General features: G+C 45.8%; 1 protein-coding gene across 2 annotated transcripts in view; it reads left to right on the top strand.

Annotated features, from left to right (window-relative positions):
• dnah1 (dynein, axonemal, heavy chain 1) overlaps window positions 1-20597 on the top strand; it is a 53016-nt gene extending 32419 nt beyond the window's left edge. For both annotated transcript variants that reach the window (XM_041887691.2, XM_045222947.1), the window contains exons 57-77: window positions 5942-6073; window positions 6243-6368; window positions 6519-6638; window positions 9049-9198; window positions 9293-9453; window positions 9577-9802; window positions 10000-10195; window positions 10445-10596; window positions 10689-10885; window positions 11831-11975; window positions 12293-12451; window positions 12843-12974; window positions 13090-13260; window positions 13379-13558; window positions 14019-14195; window positions 14297-14467; window positions 15553-15683; window positions 15885-16029; window positions 19197-19403; window positions 19649-19883; window positions 20283-20597. In XM_041887691.2, the coding sequence (XP_041743625.2) occupies window positions 5942-6073; window positions 6243-6368; window positions 6519-6638; window positions 9049-9198; window positions 9293-9453; window positions 9577-9802; window positions 10000-10195; window positions 10445-10596; window positions 10689-10885; window positions 11831-11975; window positions 12293-12451; window positions 12843-12974; window positions 13090-13260; window positions 13379-13558; window positions 14019-14195; window positions 14297-14467; window positions 15553-15683; window positions 15885-16029; window positions 19197-19403; window positions 19649-19883; window positions 20283-20404 (3435 nt within the window). In that variant the 3' untranslated portion in view covers window positions 20405-20597. The remainder of the gene's footprint in view (window positions 1-5941; window positions 6074-6242; window positions 6369-6518; window positions 6639-9048; window positions 9199-9292; window positions 9454-9576; window positions 9803-9999; window positions 10196-10444; window positions 10597-10688; window positions 10886-11830; window positions 11976-12292; window positions 12452-12842; window positions 12975-13089; window positions 13261-13378; window positions 13559-14018; window positions 14196-14296; window positions 14468-15552; window positions 15684-15884; window positions 16030-19196; window positions 19404-19648; window positions 19884-20282) is intronic.
• The last annotated feature ends 281 nt before the right edge of the window (window positions 20598-20878 follow it).

The following is a 20878-nucleotide window of genomic DNA, read 5'->3' as shown; positions in this document are numbered from 1 at the left end:
TTCAACTTATGAAAGCCAGTGGGACAACCACCTTTTATTTTATTCATTTTTATTTTAATGGGGGGTGGGGGAAGAAGGATTACTTTATACTATTCCAGGTATTCCTTAAAGAGGTAGGGTTTCAAGTGTCTCCGGAAGGTGGTCAGTGACTCCGCTGTCCTGGCGTCGTGGGGGAGCTTGTTCCACCATTTGGGTGCCAGAGCAGCGAATAGCTTTGACTGCGAAAAGTGCAAATCAATCCCAGAACAACAGCAAAGGACCTTGTGAAGATGCTGGAGGAAACAGGTACAAAAGTATCTATATCCACAGTAAAACGAGTCCTATATCGACATAACCTGAAAGGCCGCTCAGCAAGGAAGAATCCACTGCTCCAAAACCGCCATAAAAAGCCAGACTACGGTTTGCAACTGCACATGGGGACAAAGATTGTACTTTTTGGAGAAATGTCCTCTGGTCTGATGAAACAAAAATAGAACTGTTTGGCCATAACGACCATCGTTATGTTTGGAGGAAAAAGGGGGACGCTTGCAAGCCGAAGAACACCATCCCAACCGTGAAGCACGGGGGTGGCAGCATCATGCTGTGGGGGTGCTTTGCTGCAGCAGGGACTGGTGCACTTCACAAAATAGATGGCATCATGAGGAAGGAAAATTATGTGGATATATCTCAAGACATCAGTAAGGAAGTTAAAGCTTGGTCGCAAATGGGTCTTCCAAATGGACAATGACCCCAAGCATACTTCCAAAGTTGTGGCAAAATGGCTTAAGGACAACAAAGTCAAGGTATTGGAGTGGCGATCACAAAGCCCTGACCTCAATCCTATAGAACATTTGTGGGCAGAACTGAAAAAGCATGTGCGAGCAAGGAGGCCTACAAACCTGACTCAGTTACACCAGCTCTGTCAGGAGGAATGGGCCAAAATTCACCCAACTTATTGTGGGAAGCTTGTGGAAGGCTACCCGAAACGTTTGACCCAAGTTAAACAATTTAAAGGCAATGCTTCCAAATACTAATTGAGTGTATGTAAACTTCTGACCCACTGGGAATGTGATGAAAGAAATAAAAGCTGAAATAAATCATTCTCTCTACTATTATTCTGACATTTCACATTTTTTAAATAAAGTGGTGATCCTAACTGACCTAAGACAGGGAATTTTTACTAGGATTAAATGTCAGAAATTGTGAAAAACTGAGTTTAAATGTATTCGGCTAAGGTGTATGTAAACTTCTGACTTCAACTGTAGTTAGGAACCGTCAATAAATTACACAATGTAAATGGGACAATATATTCTGTCAGCGTCTGGGTGAAGTGGGGAAACTGAATCAGGCGCAGGACACAGAACTGATAGATGAATGGCTTTACTAGACTCAAAGTAAACCATAGCAAACCCTCCACGCAGGGAAGGTCAAAAACAAACAGCTCAACATACGACTTAACAAATAACAATCACACACACACCCAGGAGTGAAAACAGAGGTAATATAGGGAAACTAATAAGCCTAATGAGTAACAGGTGTGAATAATAAAGACAGGACTAGTGAGACAGAAACATCGATCGGTGGCAGCTAGTACTCCGTTGACGACGAACACCGAAGCCTGCCTGAGCGAGGAGGAGGGGCAGCCTCGGCTGTATCCGTGACAGTACCCCCCGATGCGCGGCTCCAGCTGTGCGTCGACACCGGCCTCGGGGACGGCCAGGAGGATGTGGAGCAGGGCGAGTCGGATGACGACGATGGAACTCCCTTAACAAGGAGGGATCGAGGATGTCCCTCCTGGGAACCCAGCTCCGTTCCTCCGGACCGTACCCCTCCCACTCCACGAGATACTGCAGGCCTCCAACCCGACGCCTCGAATCCATGATGGAACGGACCTAGTACGCCGGTGCCCCCTCAATGTCCAATGGGGCCGGAGGAACCTCCCGCACCTCGGACTCCTAGAGCGGACCAGCTACTACCGGCCTGAGGAGAGACACATGGAATGAGGGGTTAATACGGTAATCAGGGGGGAGCTGTAACCTATAACAAACCTCGTTCAACCTCCTCAGGACTTTGAAGGGCCCCACAAACCACCGACCCAGCTTCCGGCAGGGCAGGCGAAGGGGCAGGTTTCGGGTCGAGAGCCAGACCCGGTCCCCCGGTGCATAAACCGGAGCCTCACTGCGGTGGCGGTCGGCACTCGCCTTCTGTCTCCTAATCGCCCTTTGCAGGCATACATGGGCAGCGTTCCATGTTTCCTCCGAGCGGCGAAACCATTCATCCACCGCAGGTGCCTCGATCTGGCTCTGATGCCACGGTGCCAGGACTGGCTGGTAACCTAGTACACACTAAAAGGGAGACAGGTCAGTGGAGGAGTGGCGGAGGGAATTTTGTGCCATCTCTGCCCAGGGGATGTAAACTGACCAATCCCCCTGCCGGTCCTGGCAATACGACCTCAGAAACCTACCAACATCCTGGTTTACTCTCTCCACCTGCCCATTACTCTCGGGGTGAAAACCTGAGGTCAGGCTGACCGAGACCCCCAGATGGTCCATAAATGCCTTCCAGACCCTCGATGTGAACTGGGGACCCCGATCAGACACTATATCTTCTGGCACCCCGCAGTGCCGGAAGACGTGTGTAAACAGGGCCTCTGCGGTCTGTAGGGCAGTAGGGAGACCGGGCAAATGAATGAGACAGGACTTAGAAAACCGATCCACAACGACCAGGATTGTGGTGTTACCCTGTGACGGAGGAAGATCCGTAACAAAGTCCACCAATAGGTGTGACCACGGCCGCTGTGGAACGGGGAGAGGTTGTAATTTACCTCTGGGCAGGTGTCTAGGTGCCTTGCACTGGGCGCACACCGAACAGGAAGAAACATAAACCCTCACGTCCTGAGCTAAGGTAGGCCACCAGGACTTCCCACTAAGACAGCGCACTGTCCGACCAATGCCAGGATGGCCAGAAGAGGGTGACGTGTGAGCCCAATAAATCAAACGATTGCAAACCTCGGACGGAACATACGCATGACCCACTGGACACTGGGGGGGAGTGGGCTCTGTGTAATGCCCGCTCGATGTCCGCGTCAACCTCCCATACCACCGGTGCCACCAGACAAGAAGCCGGAAGTATGGGAGTAGTCTCCCTGGTCCGATCCTCTGAGTCACACAGCCGGGACAGAGCGTCTGCCTTAGCATTCTGGGAACCTGGTCTATATGATAGGGTGAACACAAAACGCGTGAAAAACATGGCCCACCTTGCCTGACGAGGATTCAGTCTCCTCGCTGCCCGTATGTACTCCAGATTGCGGTGGTCAGTCGAAATGAGAAAAGGGTGTTTAGCCCCCTTAAGCCAATGTCTCCACACCTTAAGAGCTTTCACAACAGCTAACAGCTCCCGATCCCCCACGTCATAGTTTTGCTCCGCCGGGCTGAGCTTCTTCGAGAAGAAAGCACAGGGGCGGAGTTTGGGAGGCGTACCCGAGTGCTGAGACAGTGCAGCTCCTATCCCCGCCTCGGACACGTCCACCTCGACTATGAATTGCAAGGAAGGATCCGGATGAGCCAGCACGGGAGCCGTGGTGAACAGCGCCTTCAGCTGACCAAAAGCCCTGTTCGCCTCAGCTGACCACTGCAGGCGCACCGATCCGCCCTTTAGTAAAGAGGTTATGGGAGCTGCTACCTAGCCAAAGCCCTGGAAAAATCTCCGGTAGTAGTTGGAAAAACCCAAAAATCGCTGCACCTCCTTTACCGTGGTAGGAGTCGGCCAATTACGCACGGCTGAAATGCGGTCACACTCCATCTCGACCCCTGACTCTGACAGGCGGTATCCTAAGAAGGAGACGGACTGTTTGAAGAACAGACATTTCTCAGCCTTAATGTACAGGTCATGCTCCAACAGTCTACCAAGCACCTTGCGCACCAGGAACACATGCTCGGCTCGTGTAGCGGAGTAGATGCGAATATCATCTATATACACCACTACACCCTGTCCGTGCAGGTCCCTGAAAATCTCATCGACAAAGGATTGAAAGACTGAGGGAGCATTCATCAACCCGTACGGCATGACGAGGTACTCATAGTGACCAGAGGTGGTACTAAATGCCGTCTTCCACTCGTCCCCCTCCTGGATACTGATCAGATTGTACGCGCTCCTGAGGTCCAATTTTGTGAAGAAGCGCGCCCCGTGCAATGACTCCGTCATACTAGCAATGAGAGGAAGAGGATAGCTGGCTGCCAGTGTCCTGAAATCCAGGGCGTATTCCTGTGCGCTCCTCCTTCCCTGGCTGAGGTGAAACAGACGCTCCCCCGCCGCTCTCCCCTCAGGCGGATGATCGAATACTGCCCGGAAACGGCGGGTAAAATCCTCATAACAAACGGACTCAGCGTCTATTCCACCCCACTCGTTGGCCCATTCCAGGGCTCTGCCCGACAGACAGGAGATGAGGGCGGACACGCTCTCGTATGCCGAGGGAGCCGGGTGGATGGTGGCCAGGTAAAGCTCCAACTGGAGCAGGAAACCCTTACACCCGGCAGCTGTCCCATCATATTCCCTCGGGAGCGAGAGCCGAATAACACTGGACCCAGGTTTTGAGGGTCTTGATGGAGGAGAAATCGGCGAAGGAGGAGGTGTAGAAAACCCAACTCTTTCCCATCGATCCATGGTGTTGATCACTTGATCCAGAGCCGAACCTTGTCTCTGCAGCATGGGTGCGTGATTCTGTCAGCGTCTGGGTGAAGTGGGGAAACGGAATCAGGTGCAGGACACAGAACTGATAGATGAATGGCTTTACTAGACTCAAAGTAAACCATAGCAAACCCTCCACGCAGGGAAGGGCAAAAACAAACAGCTCAACATACGACGTAACAAAGAACAATCACGCACACACCCAGGAGGGAAAACAGAGGTAATATAGGGAAACTAATAAGCCTAATGAGTAACAGGTGTGAATAATAAAGACAGGACTAGTGAGACACAGAAACATCGATCGGTGGCAGCTAGTACTCCGGTGACGACGAACGCCGAAGCCTGCCCGAGCGAGGAGGAGGGGCAGCCTCGGCTGTATCCGTGACATATTCCTGTTGCACATCTTTTAGGTGTCTCATTAAATGCTTTCAAAATGTGTATATGAATTTCTAAAATGTATAGTTGATTAGGGTTTTTAATTCATTGAAATTTGGAGCTATTAACCTTTAAAAATATTGTCCTGTGTACATTGTGTAATTTACTAATGGTCTATAGCTTGCCCCATAGGGATATCGAATGTCAAACCAAATTGACCATGGCCATTATGATCGGGTCGGTGCAGCTGCACTCCGAATTGATGATTACTTGGGTGCTGCCAGCTGTGGGCATGTGGGCATAATTAAAATAAACCCAACCCACGGAATACTGTTACGGTACCCTTCATTCCATGACATACCAGTTTTTCCTATCATCTCGCTAATCTCCATTTTGGACGAGACTGACTTTATGACCAGAATTATCCTATTTACACTTTGCAGTACATTTTGACACTAGAATAAATGTTTCTGACTCATATCGATGCCACATAGGCCATTTTCAAAACGAGAAGTTGCATCTTAGGGGAAGTCACTCTTTAAGTGACAGCAACGGTATTCAATTAGTTGATGGGTTATACTTAGGATAATGTTTCACAGCTTTGTGATTCTATTTTCCATATAAAAAACATCTTATTTTATTATTTTATATATTTTACTTGTTATTAAAATTACCTAAAATATAAAAATATTATGTGCATTTACTGGTAATATTCCCCCATTTGTAACCCTACTGTTGACTGTTACACTGTCACTGTATAGTTTCATTTTACACAACAGTTTTTTATTTTCCTTCCAATGTCATTTCTGCAATGCTCTATTTATTTACATCAGGCATAACTCAATGTTGTCTACTGTGTCTGTGGGTGCTGATGTTATGAGTGTTGTGTGTGTCTCTCCAGCTGATTGGAGGGCTAGCGGATGAGAAGGTGCGTTGGAGGGAGACCGTGCAGCACCTGGAGTACATGGTTAATAACGTGTCAGGAGACGTGCTGCTAGCAGCAGGATATGTGGCCTACCTGGGACCCTTTACTGTGAGTGCTGCTCTGTTGTTGTGCTATTGTTACATGTATGTGTTATGCTGTGGTATTAGTCAGAGTTTTGTCACAGTAAGTAGTGCTTTTAGGTATTTTGTGGAGAGAATAGGCCCCGTGGATGACCAATGTGTTGATTGGGTGTGCTGTCTGTATATGACCTTGTCAGGGAGAGTACCGGGCTTCCATGGCAGATGAGTGGCTGCGTGGCTTTAAAGAGCAGGGGGTGCCCCACACAGAGGAGCCCAACCTCATCAGCACTCTGGGGGACAAGGTCAAGATCCGCTCCTGGCAGGTCAGAACCCCTCACAACACTACCAGCACAGATACAACATAATATCCTATATCAGACTGACCCGGGGTATCAAATAATATAGCTATGTAAAATAATCCCAATATCCCATCTTGCATGTGTGTATGTATGTGTGCGTGTGTGTGTGTATAGATCACAGGGCTGCCTAAGGATAACCTGTCGGTGGAAAATGGTGTGATCACACAGTACTCTCAGCGCTGGGCTCTTTTCATCGACCCACAGGGACAGGCCAATAAGTGGGTCAAAAACATGGTGAGAATCTTTTGTGATTCCTGTGCACTGGTCTGATTCCAACCATAGTCCACAGAGGGAGCCATAGAGCTACTACTCTCATGACCCACAACCATTACTACACAGCTTTCAAATTAAATCAAATTGTATTTGTCACATGCGCTGAATACAACAGGTGTAGACCTTACCGTGAAATGCTTACTTACAAGCCCTTAACCAACAATGCAGTTTTAAGAAAATAGAGTTAAGAAAAGATTTACTTAATAAACTAAAGTAAACATAAAAATAAAAAAATTACACAATAAAATAACAATAACGAGGCTAATACAGGGGTACCGGTACCGAGTCAATGTGCTGGGGTACAGGTTAGTCGAGGTAATTTGTACATGTAGGTAGGGGTAAAGTGACTATGCATCGATAATAAACAGCGAGTAGCAGCAGTGTAAAATCAAAGGGGGGGGGGGTGTCATTGCAAATAGTCTGGGTGGCCATTTGATTAATTGTTCAGCAGTCTTATGGCTTGGGGGTAGAAGCAGTTAAGGAGACTTTTGGACCTAGACTTAGTGCTCCGGTACCGCTTGCCGTGAGGTTGCAGAGAGAACAGTCTATGACTTGGGTGACTGGAGTCTTTGACAATTTTTTGGACCTTCCTTCCTTTGGGCCTTTCTTTAGATAGTGTCTTTAGAAAATAGAGAGAACCAAAATGTCCTGCTTTGCATTGTGTAAGTAAAGGTTGTTTTATTTCAGCATCTGTATGTAATGAGACACCTGTATTTAACAGGGGATATGGTCATGTATTTCCTTGCAAAGTATTCATCCCCCTTGGTGTTTTTCCTATTTTGTTGCATTACAACCTGTAATTTAAATGGATTTTTATTTGGATTTCATGTAATGGACATACACAAAATAGTCCAAATTGGTAAAGTGAAATGAAAAAAATAACTTGTTTCAAAAAATTCTAAAAGATAAATAACAGAAAACTGGTGCGTGCATATGTATTCACCCCCTTTGCTATGAAGACCCTAAATAAGATCTGGTGCAACCAATTACCTTCAGAAGTCACATAATTAGTTAAATAAAGTCCACATGTGTGCAATCTAAGTGTCACATGACCTCAGTATATATACACCTGTTCTGAAAGGCCCCAGAGTCTGCAACACCACTAAGCAAGGGGCACCACCAAGCAAGCGGCACCATGAAGACCAAGGAGCTCTCCAAACAGGTCAGGGACAAGGTTGTGGAGAAGTACAGATCAGGGTTGGGTTATAAAAAAATATCAGAAACTTTGAACATCCCACGGAGCACCATTAAATCCATTATTAAAAAATAGAAAGAATATGGCACTACAACAAAACTGCCAAAAGAGGGCCGCCCACCAAAACTCATGGACCAGGCAAGGAGGGCATTAATCAGAGAGGCAACAAAGAGACCAAAGATAACCCTGAAGGAACTGCAAAGTATCTGTCCATAGGACCACTTTAAGCCGTACACTCCACAGAGCTGGGCTTTACTGGAAGAGTGGCCAGAAAAAAGCCATTGCTTAAAGAAAAAAATAAGCAAACACATTTGGTGTTAGCCAAAAGGCATGTGGGAGACTCTCCAAACATATGGAAGAAGGTACTCTGGTCAGATGAGACTAAAATTGAGCTTTTGGCCATCTAGGAAAACCTGGCGCAAACCCAACACCTCTCATCAACCCCGAGAACACCATCCCCACAGTGAAGCATGGTGGTGGCAGCATCATGCTGTGGGGATGTTTTTCATCGGCAGGGACTGGGAAACTGGTCAGAATTTAAGGAATGATGGATGGCGCTAAAAACAGGGAAATTCTTGAGGGAAACCTGTTTCAGTCTTCCAGAGATTTGAGACTGGGGCGATGGTTCACCTTGCAGCAGGACAAAGAGCCTAAGCATACTGCTAAAGCAACACTCGAGTGGTTTAAGGGGAAACATTTAAATGTCTTGGAATGGCCTAGTCAAAGCCCAGACCTCAATCCAATTGAGAATCTGTGGTATGACTTAAAGATTGCTGTACACCAACGGAACCCATTCATATTGAAGGAGCTGGAGCAGTTTTGCCTTGAAGAATGGGCAAAAATCCCAGTGGCTAGATGTGCCAAGCTTATAGAGACATACCCCAAGAGACTTGCAGCTGTAATTGCTGCAAAAGGTGGCTCTACAAAGTATTGACTTTGGGGGGGTGAATAGTTATGCACGCTCAAGTCTTATTTCTTGTTTGTTTCACAATAAAAAATATTTTGCATCTTCAAAGTGGTAGGCATGTTGTGTAAATCAAATGATACAAACCCCCAGGTTGTAAGGCAACAAAATAGGAAAAATGCCATGAGGGTGAATACTTTCGCAAGCCACTGTATATGCAGCAGCTGTTGGTTAGACATGATGGTTGAACCCTGCTTCCTTCTTCCTCTCAGGAGCGTGACAATGGATTGGACGTGATGAAGCTGAGTGACCGGGACTTCCTGCGTAGTCTGGAAAATGCCATTCGCTTCGGGAAGCCTTGCTTACTAGAGAATGTCGGAGAGGAACTAGACCCTGCTCTAGAACCCGTCCTACTGCGACAGGTCCTTACCTAGAGCACATAACACGTAGATAAGACACTCAGTCAACACACAATAAAGTCAACTCATTGCAGTTGTTGCTTGTTGTCGCCCTCAGACGTACAAGCAGCAGGGCAGCACAGTTCTGAAGCTGGGAGACGCTGTCATTCCCTACCACGATGACTTCAAGATGTACATCACCACCAAGCTACCTAACCCACACTACTCCCCTGAGATCTCCACTAAGGTCACCCTCATCAACTTCACCCTGTCCTCCAGGTGCTGTGCTCACCCACCTTCACTTAGACACTGGCCCCTAATCCCTGGCCGGTTGAACTCTGACCCTGTGTGTGTGTGTGTGTGTGTTTGTCTGTCTGTGTCTGTGTCTGTGTCTGTGTGTAGTGGTCTGGAGGACCAGCTGCTGGGCCGGGTGGTGGCTGAGGAGAGGCCTGACCTGGAGGAGGCTAAGAACCAGCTGATAGTGAGTAACGCTCGTATGAAGCAGGAGCTGAAGGAGATAGAAGACCAGATCCTGTTCCGCCTCAGCTCCTCTGAGGGAAACCCTGTGGACGATGAGGAACTCATACGGGTGCTGGGCGCCTCCAAGATGAAGGCCGGAGAGATCCAGGTCAGACACGGGGAGCAGTGTGACCACCACACTTCAACTTGACCCCTTTGGATTTCCCAAAAATAGGCTTTTACATGTTATTTCCAAATGTATTTTTAACTCTGCCCCTTTGCGAAGAACATACTGTTACTGTTCAATCGACTGTTGAGTCGTTGATGTGGCACTATGACCATAACAAAGGCTGATGTTATTGTCAGGCCAAAGTGATGGTGGCCGAGGAGACAGAGCGGGACATTGATGCCACTCGTCTGGAGTATGTCCCCGTGGCTGTGCGTACTCAGATCCTCTTCTTCTGCGTGTCGGACCTGTCCAACGTGGACCCCATGTACCAGTACTCCCTGGAGTGGTTCCTGGGCATCTTCATGTCGGGCATTGCCAACTCCGAGAGAGCAGGTAAAGAGAACTCACACACCCACATAAATGTAGACATACATACTGTATTTGTACACATTTTAGGACAACCCTTTCACAACTGAATGCTTAACTACTAACATCACAGCAATGTCAAAATCTTGGCCAAACACTTTTCTATAGCATGTATTGTTAAGCACCAAAGGTAGCATGAATATATCCAACCCCCTAAATAAACTCTTAATAAACTGCTCCTTTTCCCATTGTGTTGGCCCTGTGTGTCCCTCCCAGACACGGTGGAGCAGAGGATCATTAACATCAATGAGTTCTTCACCTTCAGCCTGTACAGCAACGTGTGCCGCTCTCTGTTTGAGAAGCACAAGCTCATGTTCGCCTTCCTGCTGTGCGCTCGCATCATGATGAATGAGAACAAGATCGATATGGTAGGAGGAACTGGTGGTGTTTAGTTTTTGGTCTGTATTATTGTATTTACAGTGTATCTGTGCTCATACTCTGTTTGTGTTCCCCCTGCCAGTCTGAGTGGCGGTACCTGCTGGCGGGGGGCATGCCCCAGCAGCAGCTGACCAACCCTGCAGTGAGGTGGCTGTCTGAGCGTGCCTGGCAGGACATCCTGGGCCTCAGCGCTTTGCCCACCTTCAACAGCCTGGCAGAGAGCTTCCCCAAACACATGAAGGCCTTCAAGAGGATCTTTGACAGCAGCCAGCCAAACAGGTCTTCACACACACAAATACTTCCTTCCAGATTCACAGAGATGTGCTCACACACACGAACACAGAAGCTCAATTTCTTATAAACACAACTAGGGTTGTCACGATACCCGTATCGCAATACCACAATACCCGATTTTCCATGGCAAAAAAGAAAACAGCAAGCAGACTGAACTTTATGGTCCTATGTAAAATATTGTGTACTATAGCCAAGAAATGCAGTCCACTTCATGTTTTGTTTCCTTGCCATGATACCTCAGATTGCCGTGCCACTGATATTGTGCCTGCCAACCCTACACTCTTAGAAAAAGGGTTCCAAAAGGGTTCTTCATTTGGCTGTCCCCATAGGAGAACCCTTTTTGGTTCCATGTAGAACCATCTTTTGAAAGGGTTCTAGATTGAACCCAAAAGGGTTCTAACTGGAACCATAAAGGGTTCTTCAAAGGGTTCTCCTATGGGGACAGCTGAAGAACCCTTTTAGGTTCTAGATGTTAACTCAAAATGACACAACGACTAGGTTCCAGTTTAACAACGTTTACTTCACTGTATTTCCACAGTACACAGTTGCCATTGCACTCAGGCCAGGTCCATCAACAGAGAAACTACCGCGCAGGCGTACTCATAACAGAGTGATAGCACCGTAATAACAGAAATATAGGGATACTTAAAACATGAACTAAACAATCTCCTACTTTTCTTTAAAGACAAATAAAACATCCTCAATGTCCCAAGTATTATTTAAGTTACCCATTACAAATGGGTTGTGTGACAAAGTTCTTTTTTTTATTACTCAAGCTGCCACTTTCCATTACTGAGTGCCTTTAGGACTAGATAGCACCTTTTTTTCTAAGAGTGTAGACACAACACATGCTAGTTTGCAGTGTGTCAATAGATACTGCAAATTACACCTACACTGACTGCTGACTGGTGTGCGTGCGTGTGTGTGTAGGGAGCCGGTCCCAGGGGAATGGAACACCCAACTGGACTCTTTCCAGAAGCTGTTGATCCTGCGCTGCCTGAGGGCTGACCGCATGACTCACGGCCTGCAGGACTTTGTGGCTGCTCAGCTGGGCCAGCGCTTCATAGAGCCACAGGTGCTGTACCAACTCTTTTTCACTTTTGCCTTCCCGGGTAGTGAAGACATCCTAAGTTACATTTTCCTCAGTGCCACTGTCAATGCCATCTTTGGTATATATTGGTTTGCCCTGTATCCAACTCAGTGTAAACACTTTGCCACCAGGTTTATTCTAAAGCCATTTGGTTTAAATATTTACAATATAAACTCATCAGAGTTTTTCCCAATGTAGGTCACCTCATTGTTTATTTTATGTTTCTCATACACCCTTCTTTACTGTACCTCTCTCTCCTTACTCCCTCCCTAACTCCCTCCTTCCTTCCATCTCACCCTCAGGCATCAGATCTGTCTGTTGTATTTAAGGAGTCATCCCCCTCCACACCCCTCATCTTCGTCCTATCCCCCGGAACCGACCCTGCCGCTGACCTCTACAAGTTTGCTGACGTCATGAAGTTCTCCAAGAAGATGAGTGCCATCTCCCTGGGCCAGGGGCAGGTCAGCAGGGCCTGGGGAATGCCTGGGAAACTCACTCCTCACACCCATGGGACAGCCCACTGTAAATTAGTCCTCCCAATGAGGTCACTCTCATTTGTCATGCTAAGAAAAGCTAAGTCTCCCCACCTCAGTGATAATTACCAGCCTATTTCTAGCCAGAGGACTAGGACTCTGTGTCCTGTATGTATCCCCTTCTAAAGACGTGCTACATTCACCATCACAATGAGTGCAAGCCAGTCTGAGAAATAACTGAGACAGACAGAGTTAGGCTAAGGCTCAAAGTCATGAGGTTTGAACCTAAGCCTGGTGATCTCTACAGTATTTCACTGTCATGTTGGTATCATCTGAGACCTCTGTGTAACTGGTCCTGTGTGTTGTGGTTGTGTGCCAGGGTCCCTGGGCTGAGGCCATGATGCACAGTGCCATGGAGAGGGGAAAGTGGGTCTTCTTCCAGAATTGTCACCTGGCACCCAGCTGGATGCCCTCCATGGAGAGACTCATTGAGAACATTGACCCAGATAAGGTGGGCTCACCTAGAAGTACACACACACACACACAACTGAAGATATACAGTAAAGTGAGATGTAGAAACCTTTCTCACTCTTAAACCTGCCAACACCCTATTCATTCCTTTTCAGGTACACCGGGATTTCCGTCTGTGGCTCACTAGCCTGCCCAGCAACAAGTTCCCTGTGTCTATCCTGCAGAATGGCTCTAAGATGACCATCGAGCCTCCCAGAGGCATCAAGGCCAACCTGTTGAAGACCTACCTAAGCCTGAATGATGACTTCATCACTACCTGCACCAGGGTCTGGCTCCTCTCACTCCCATACTATACTGTGACTGTATTGTGTAATTCAAGTGGAAAACTCTACATATCTAGACCCCTCGTCTAACACTGTCCCCTGTTCCTCCTCTCCTCTCCAGGCTGCAGAGCTTAAGTCCTTGCTCCTGTCTCTGTGCCTGTTCCACGGTAATGCCATTGAGCGCAGAAAGTTCGGCCCACTGGGGTTCAACATCCCGTATGAGTTCACTGACGGTGACCTGCGCATCTGTATCAGCCAGCTCAAGATGTTCCTGGATGAGTACCAGGACATCCCCTACAAGGTGGGGAAGACACTCTCTCTCTCTCTCTTCTCTCTCTTCTCTCTCTCTCTCTCTCTCTCTTCCTTCTCTTCCAGCTTTTCCTTTAGTATTTCTCTTTTCATCTCCCCTCTCCTTCTCTCTCCTCTCATATCCTACTCTTTTATCTCTGATCCCTTTCTTTTAGCTATTCTCCACTGTCCACTATTCCTGTCTACAGTCCTAAAACGTATCTCTCTTCTCTCCCTGTAACACTTCACACGTTCTTGTCCACTGTCTGACACACTGCAAATATTCCAAATTGGTTCCTATTGTCATTGAAATGTCATTCTTATTACAGATATTTGAACTATCAGCTGAAACAAATACCTCTAGTAAGATTATGCATTTTTTGTATGGTTCAGTGTGTCCTTTTTTTCTGGTGTGTGTGCCTGCGTTCTCTCAGTGATTGATTGTGCACTTGTTCTCTACTCCATCTGTCCAGGTTCTGAAGTACACTGCAGGGGAGATCAACTATGGTGGCCGTGTGACCGATGACTGGGACCGCCGCTGCATCCTCAACGTGTTGGAGGACTTCTACTGTCCTGCTGTGCTCGGTGCCGACTACGCCTACTCCGCCTCCGGAGTCTACAGGCAGATCGACACTGAGCTCGACATCAAGGTCAGAGAATGAGACGGTTAGTTTGGTCTGGTTAAGCACCAATTAAACACTGGCTAATTCCCAACCAACAACCACTAATATCCATTTTGCTTGTCTCTCAGGGCTACCTGGCGTACATCCGTGGCCTGCCCATCAACGACACACCTGAGATCTTTGGTCTCCATGACAATGCTAACATCAGCTTTGCCCAGAATGAGGCGTTTACCCTGCTGGGAGCTGTGGTGCAGCTCCAGCCTAAAGCAGCAGCCAGCGGGGGCAAGGCCAGAGAAGAGGTAGTGTGTGTGTGTGTACTGTGTGTGTTTGTGTGTGTACTGTGTGTGTGTACTGTGTGTGTGTGTGTACTGTGTGTATGTGTACTGTGTGTGTCCTCTCCTGTGTCTTCTCTCACTGAAACTCTACCCCAGCAAGTAACAGGTTTTTAACTTGTTTTTTTGTTTTGTATATTGTCCCATCTGGGGTCGTGTCAGCAGCTGGTCTTACTTATATTTTTTGCTTATACAGCTGTTACTGTAGTTTCCTTAGCTGTTAGACTTGGCAAAGACCAGCGGATTTGAGTTGAACAGATGCACAAAATTGGTTACATTCTTCTAGTTAACAAAAGCTCATAGGAAATACTCAGGGCACCATTCTGTTGACATGCTAACATACAATGCCTTCAGAAAGTATTCACACCCCTTGACTTTTTCCACATTTTGTTGTGTTACAGCCTGAGTTTAAAATAGATTGAATTGAGATTTTGTGTCACTGGCCTACACACAATACCCCATAATGTCAAACTGGAATTATGTTTTTAGACATTTCTACAAATGTCTTAAGTCAATAAGTATTCAACCCCTTTTTTATGGCAAGCCTAAATGAGTTCAGGAGTAAAAATATGCTTAACAAGTCACATATAAAGTTGCATGAACTCACTCTGTGTGCAATACTAGTGTTTAACATGATGTCTGAATGACTACCTCATCTCTGTAACCCACACATACAATTATCTGTAAGGTTCCTCAGTCGAGCAGTGAATTTCAAGCACAGATTCAACCACAAAGACCAGGGAGGTTTTCCAGTGCCTCGCAAAGAAGGCCACCTATTGGTAGATTGGCAAAAAAAAAAAAAAAAGACATTGAATATCCCTTTGAGCATCGTGAAGTTATTAATTACACTTTGGATGGTGTATCAATACACCCAGTCACTATAAAGATACAGGCGTCCTTCCTAACTCAGTTGCTGGAGAGGAAGGAAACCGCTCAGGGATTTCACCATGAGGCCAATGGTGACTTAAGGGGGGTGTTGAGTGGTTGTGTGTTGTAAGTTTGAAGGAATTCAGGCTGGGCTGGTAATGCATCTTGTTTGTCTCTCCCTGTAGATCGTGGAGGAGATAGTGGCAGGCATTGTTGAGAAGGTCCCCCAGCCTTTCAGTGTTCAGGAGGTGATGACTAAGTACCCAGTCCAGTATGAGGAGTCCATGAACACAGTCCTGATCCAGGAGGTCATCAGGTAGCCTAGTCCTGTCATAAACCACTGCTGAAGTCCCTAACATTCTGTCTAGTGACAGATCTGTTTCTCCCACCATTAACCTCAAGACAGTTCCAGTTACCATCCCAATATTTCATATCAGAGAGCTCTTCTATAGTCAACATTCTCCTGAGTATCTCTTTCTTTCTCCTATCTCTCTCCACCCACCCTTCTCTCTCTCAGGTATAACCGGTTGTTAGCGGTCATATCCCAGAGCCTCAGTGATATCGTGAAGGCTCTGAAGGGCTTAGTGGTGATGTCATCAGAACTGGAGCTTATGGCCAACAGCCTATTCATCAACAAAGTCCCTGACATGTGGCAGGCCAAGGTATTTACAGGAACGTATACATGAACATATTTAGAGTTACATTATTTTAGCCCTCTCTGCTGAGGGACCTGAGTTCATATCAGTTTGGACCTAGTATTAAGGTGTGTGGCAGTAATAAACTATGTGGTCTGTAAGCAGGCACCATGTGAAAATTAGTGTGTGGACTGGGTGGGCCTAACCAAAAATCAAATAGTGCAGTGCCTCCACCTAGTAGGTAATATACCCCTAAAGAATACATAGTTTACCCACTAGGAAATATAATATGCCCACACAGTATTGAATTACACACCAATTAGATATCCCTTGAACTATGCAAAAGAATAATCACTAACATCTAATAGTTATGAATTATTATTAAAAAGGAAAACATGTCAATTCAGTTTCAATAAACAACGCAAGTTGAAAACATGGTATATACCAACAGTTATTATCAACCCCTTTTGAATCACTAAATCAATCACAGCTACTGTATATACACACTCATCTAATTAGTAAAGACCTGGTACCAGAGTTTAACACCTAAGAGCGCTCATAGATACTTTAAATGGGGATCCCCTTCAACACAATAAATGCTAAGTCTGAAATACACTCACGAATCCGTTCCAAACTTTACTGGCCTGTGACCGAGGCAAATACACTACCAGTCCAAAGTTTGGACACACCTACTCATTCAAGGGTTTTTCTTTATTTTTACAATTTGTTACATTGTACAATAATAGTGAAGACATCAAAACAAGAAACAACACATATGGAATCATGTCGTAACCAAAAAAGTGTTAAACAAATCAAAATATATTTTAGATTTTAGATTCTTCAAATAGCCACCCCTTGCCTTGATGACAGCTTTGCACACTCTTGGCATTCTCTCAACCAGCTTCATGAGGTAGTCACCTGGAATGCATTTCAATTAACAGGTGTGCCTTCTTAAAAGTTAATTTGTGGAATTTATTTCCTTCTTAATGCGTTTGAGCCAATCAGTTGTGTTGTGACAAGGTATGGGGGGTATACAGAAGATAGCCGTATTTGGTAAAAGACCAAGTCTATATTATGGCAAGAACAGCTCAAATAAGCAAAGAGAAACGACAGTCCATCATTACTTTAAGGCATGAAGGTCAGTCAATACTGAAAATGTCAAGAACTTTTAAAGTTTCTTCAAGTGCAGTCGCAAAAACCATCAAACGCTATGATGAAACTGACTCTCATGAGGACTGTCACAGGAATGGAAGACCCAGAGTTACCTCTGCTGCAGAGGATAAGTTTATTAAAGTTACCAGCCTCAGAAATTGCAGCCCAAATAAATGCTTCACAGAGTTCAAGTAACAGACACATCTCAACATCAACTGTTCAGAGGGGACTGTGTGAATCAGGCCTTCATGGTCGAATTGCTGCAAAGAAACCACTACTAAAGGACACCAATAATAAGAAGAGACTTGCTTGGGCCAAGAAACACGGGCAATGGACATTAGACTGGTGGAAATTTGTCCTTTGGTCTGGAGTCCAAATTGGAGATTTTTGGTTCAAACCGCTGTGTCTTTGACGTGGTGTGGGTGAACGGATGATCTCTACATGTGTAGTTCCCACCGTAAAGCATGGAGGAGGAGGTGTTATGGTGTGGGGGTGCTTTGCTGGTGACACTGTCTGTGATTTATTTAGAATTCAAGGCACACTTAACCAGCATGGCTACCACAGCATTCTGCAGCGATATGCCATCCCATCTGGTTTGGGCGTAGTGGGACTATCATTTGTTTTTCAACAAGACAATGACCCAACACACCTCCAGGCTGTGTAAGGGCTATTTTACCAAGAAGGAGTGTGATGGATTGCTGCATCAGATGACCTGGCCTCCACAATCCCCCGACCTCAACCCAATTGAGATGGTTTAGGATGAGTCGGACGGCAGAGTGAAGGAAAAGCAGCCAACAAGTGCTCAGCATATGTGGGAACTCCTTCAAGACTGTTGGAAAAGCATTCCAGGTGAAGCTGGTTGAGAGAATGCCAAGAGTGTGCAAAGCTGTCATCAAGGCCTATTTGAAGAATCTCAAATATAAAATATATTTTGATTTGTTTAACACTTCTTTGGTTACTACATGATTCCATATGTGTTATTTCATAGTTTTGATGTCTTCACTATTATTCTACAATGTAGAAAATAGTCAAAATAAAGAAAAACCCTTGAATGAGTAGGTGTGTCCAAACTTTGGACTGGTACTGTATATAGATAAAAGTCACCTTGTCCTAGAAAGACTTACACGGTTATCAAAACGTCATGCCAGGGTAAGCCTATACGAAACACAGTCCCTATTTTAAGTGTTTCTAAAATCCCCTATGGGAAAAATGTATGGTGGGAAAACGATTGGAATAATTTCCTTGTTTGACCACTAGATTTAATGGGTATTATGACTCATACTGTGGTACTCTATGAGGAGATTTGGAATCTTTCCCCCACATCCCTTTCCCCCACGTGTTTCCATGGTAATTCCATTGTTTTGGTCAAGTTTGATTGACCTCTTTACCGCATCTATGAAACACACTGAAACGTCTCGACACTTTTCCTTTTGTGAAAACCCCCAAAAACAAAACAGTCCTCTTCAATTTAAACGGGACCACTCAAACTATTAATTCCTCTCTCTTTTACCACGATCGTTGTATCACAGTCTCTCAGCATAGCGGTTGAGAGACAGAAAGAACAGCCTGTTGATGACAGTTGATCCTCTCAGTCCGAGAAAGTACAAGCAACAATTCCCTTGCTGAGCTCACAGTGATCGGCGATCCTCAACTAAATGTCATATATACTACATTTATTTGCCCTGGTGAGCGAAGTACACATCTTTAAACTGCTTGAAACAATTAGTTACAAACGTTGATAGCTTGTAGTTTTTGTGAGTCCTCTCTCTTCTCTCTCGCGTGTCGCACTGTTGCCTAGCAACTGGTCCATCTCCCAAATATGTCCCACAGTAAATACTACAGTCTGTGCTAAAAAACAACCAAGTCACCAGGGTTACATTATATTCTGTAGTTTTGCCTTCAATTTATTGGTATTGGTTATTGGTTTTACAATACATTGTTTCATCTGTATACTGCTGTCTGATTCCTGTTCATTTGAGAACCCCATTGAAATGTGTACATGTCATTAAGGACTCCCTCCGTCTCTCCCTGTCTTCCACCAGGCCTACCCCTCTCTGAAACCCCTGGCCTCCTGGGTGTCTGACCTGCTCCAGAGGATCAAGTTCCTACATGGCTGGATCTCTGACGGTGTCCCACCTGTCTTCTGGATCAGTGGCTTCTTCTTCCCCCAAGCCTTCCTCACAGGAACACTGCAGAACTTTGCCCGCCGTTCCGTGGTCTCCATAGATACCATCGGCTTTGACTTCAGGGTGAGATAGCAGCACACGCTCACTCCCTTCCTCCCTTCCCTCCTCCCCAAATGAGAATTTATTTCATATTGCAGGTTACATTTATAGTGAGAAATTACATAAACCTACAGTATTTCCAAAGACTGATGGAAAATTGATTACTTGTTTTGATTGGGTATTACTTGGCCGATTTCTACATTGGAAGTTTTTGATGACATCCTTGAACTTAATGACATCTGTGCCTTCTCCTTTATGTCCCATCCCAGGTGATGAGGGAGTCTGCCTCTGCGCTGAAGGAGAGGCCTGAGATGGGTTGCTACATCCACGGCCTGTTCCTGGAGGGGGCTCGCTGGGACGCCAAGGTAGGCCTGCTCACTGAGTCACGGCCCAAAGAGCTCTACACTGAGATGGCTGTCATCTGGATGGTCCCTGAGCCCAACCGCAAACCACCCACTTCAGGGGTCTACATCTGCCCCATCTACAAGACCCTCACACGCGCCGGTCAGTGCCTGAGCAATAGAACAGGCCAATACTGCACCTACTGTATACACTCATGTACATGGATCTGGCTCCAACAGTGTTTGTGTGTGTGCTAATTTGTGCTTGCCTTGTGTGTGTGTGCTGGTGTGTGTTTGCATACCCTTATATTAGTGTGTCTGTCTGTGTAATAGTGTATTAGCCCGTGTGCTTCTTTTAGGTGGTTTATTACATGCCCAAAATAGACCCGGTGTCCAATAACAAAATGCTTCATACTGTAGCTCTGTATTTTCCACCGTCAGCTTCCAGGGACTATTACAGTTTCTTGACAGATGAGATCACCATGATTTACCTGAATCAGTATAAAAGGGAGTGCAGTAGTTTGAGTCTGGTCCTGACTGCATCTCCGTGTTTCCTCTATAGGAACTCTGTCTACGACGGGTCACTCTACTAACTACGTGATCGCTGTGGAGCTGCCCACACACACCACCCAGAGATACTGGATCAAACAGGGCGTGGCCCTCATCTGTGCACTGGACTACTAAACACAATCAACACACACAGTTTCTGTTTCCCTTACTACATACACAACAACAACAAAAACATGAAAATCAAACAAACTGGACTTTCCTGGCAGGATGCACATTTTAGCTGAGGGGGATGTTTTTATGTTTCTACAGTGCCTTCAGAAAGTATTCATACCCCTTGACTTATTCCACATTTTGTTGTGTTACAGCCTGAATTTAAAATTGATTAAACTGTTTTTTTTCTCTCACCCATCTACACATAATACCCCATAATGACAAAGTGAAAACATGTTTTTAGACATTTTTGCAAATTTATTGAAAATGGAATACAGAGATCTCAGTTACACAAGTATTCACACCCCTGAGTCAATACTTTGTAGAAGCATCTTTGGCAGCGATTACAGCTATGAGTCTTTCTGGGTAAGAGCCTTCCACACCAGGATTGTGCAACATTTGCCCATAATTTTTCTCAACATTCTTCAAGCTCTGTCA

This window comes from Coregonus clupeaformis, chromosome 10 (assembly GCF_020615455.1).
Source record: "Coregonus clupeaformis isolate EN_2021a chromosome 10, ASM2061545v1, whole genome shotgun sequence".
Taxonomy (NCBI): Eukaryota; Metazoa; Chordata; class Actinopteri; order Salmoniformes; family Salmonidae; genus Coregonus; species Coregonus clupeaformis.
This window is presented reverse-complemented; position numbering and strand designations above follow the sequence as displayed.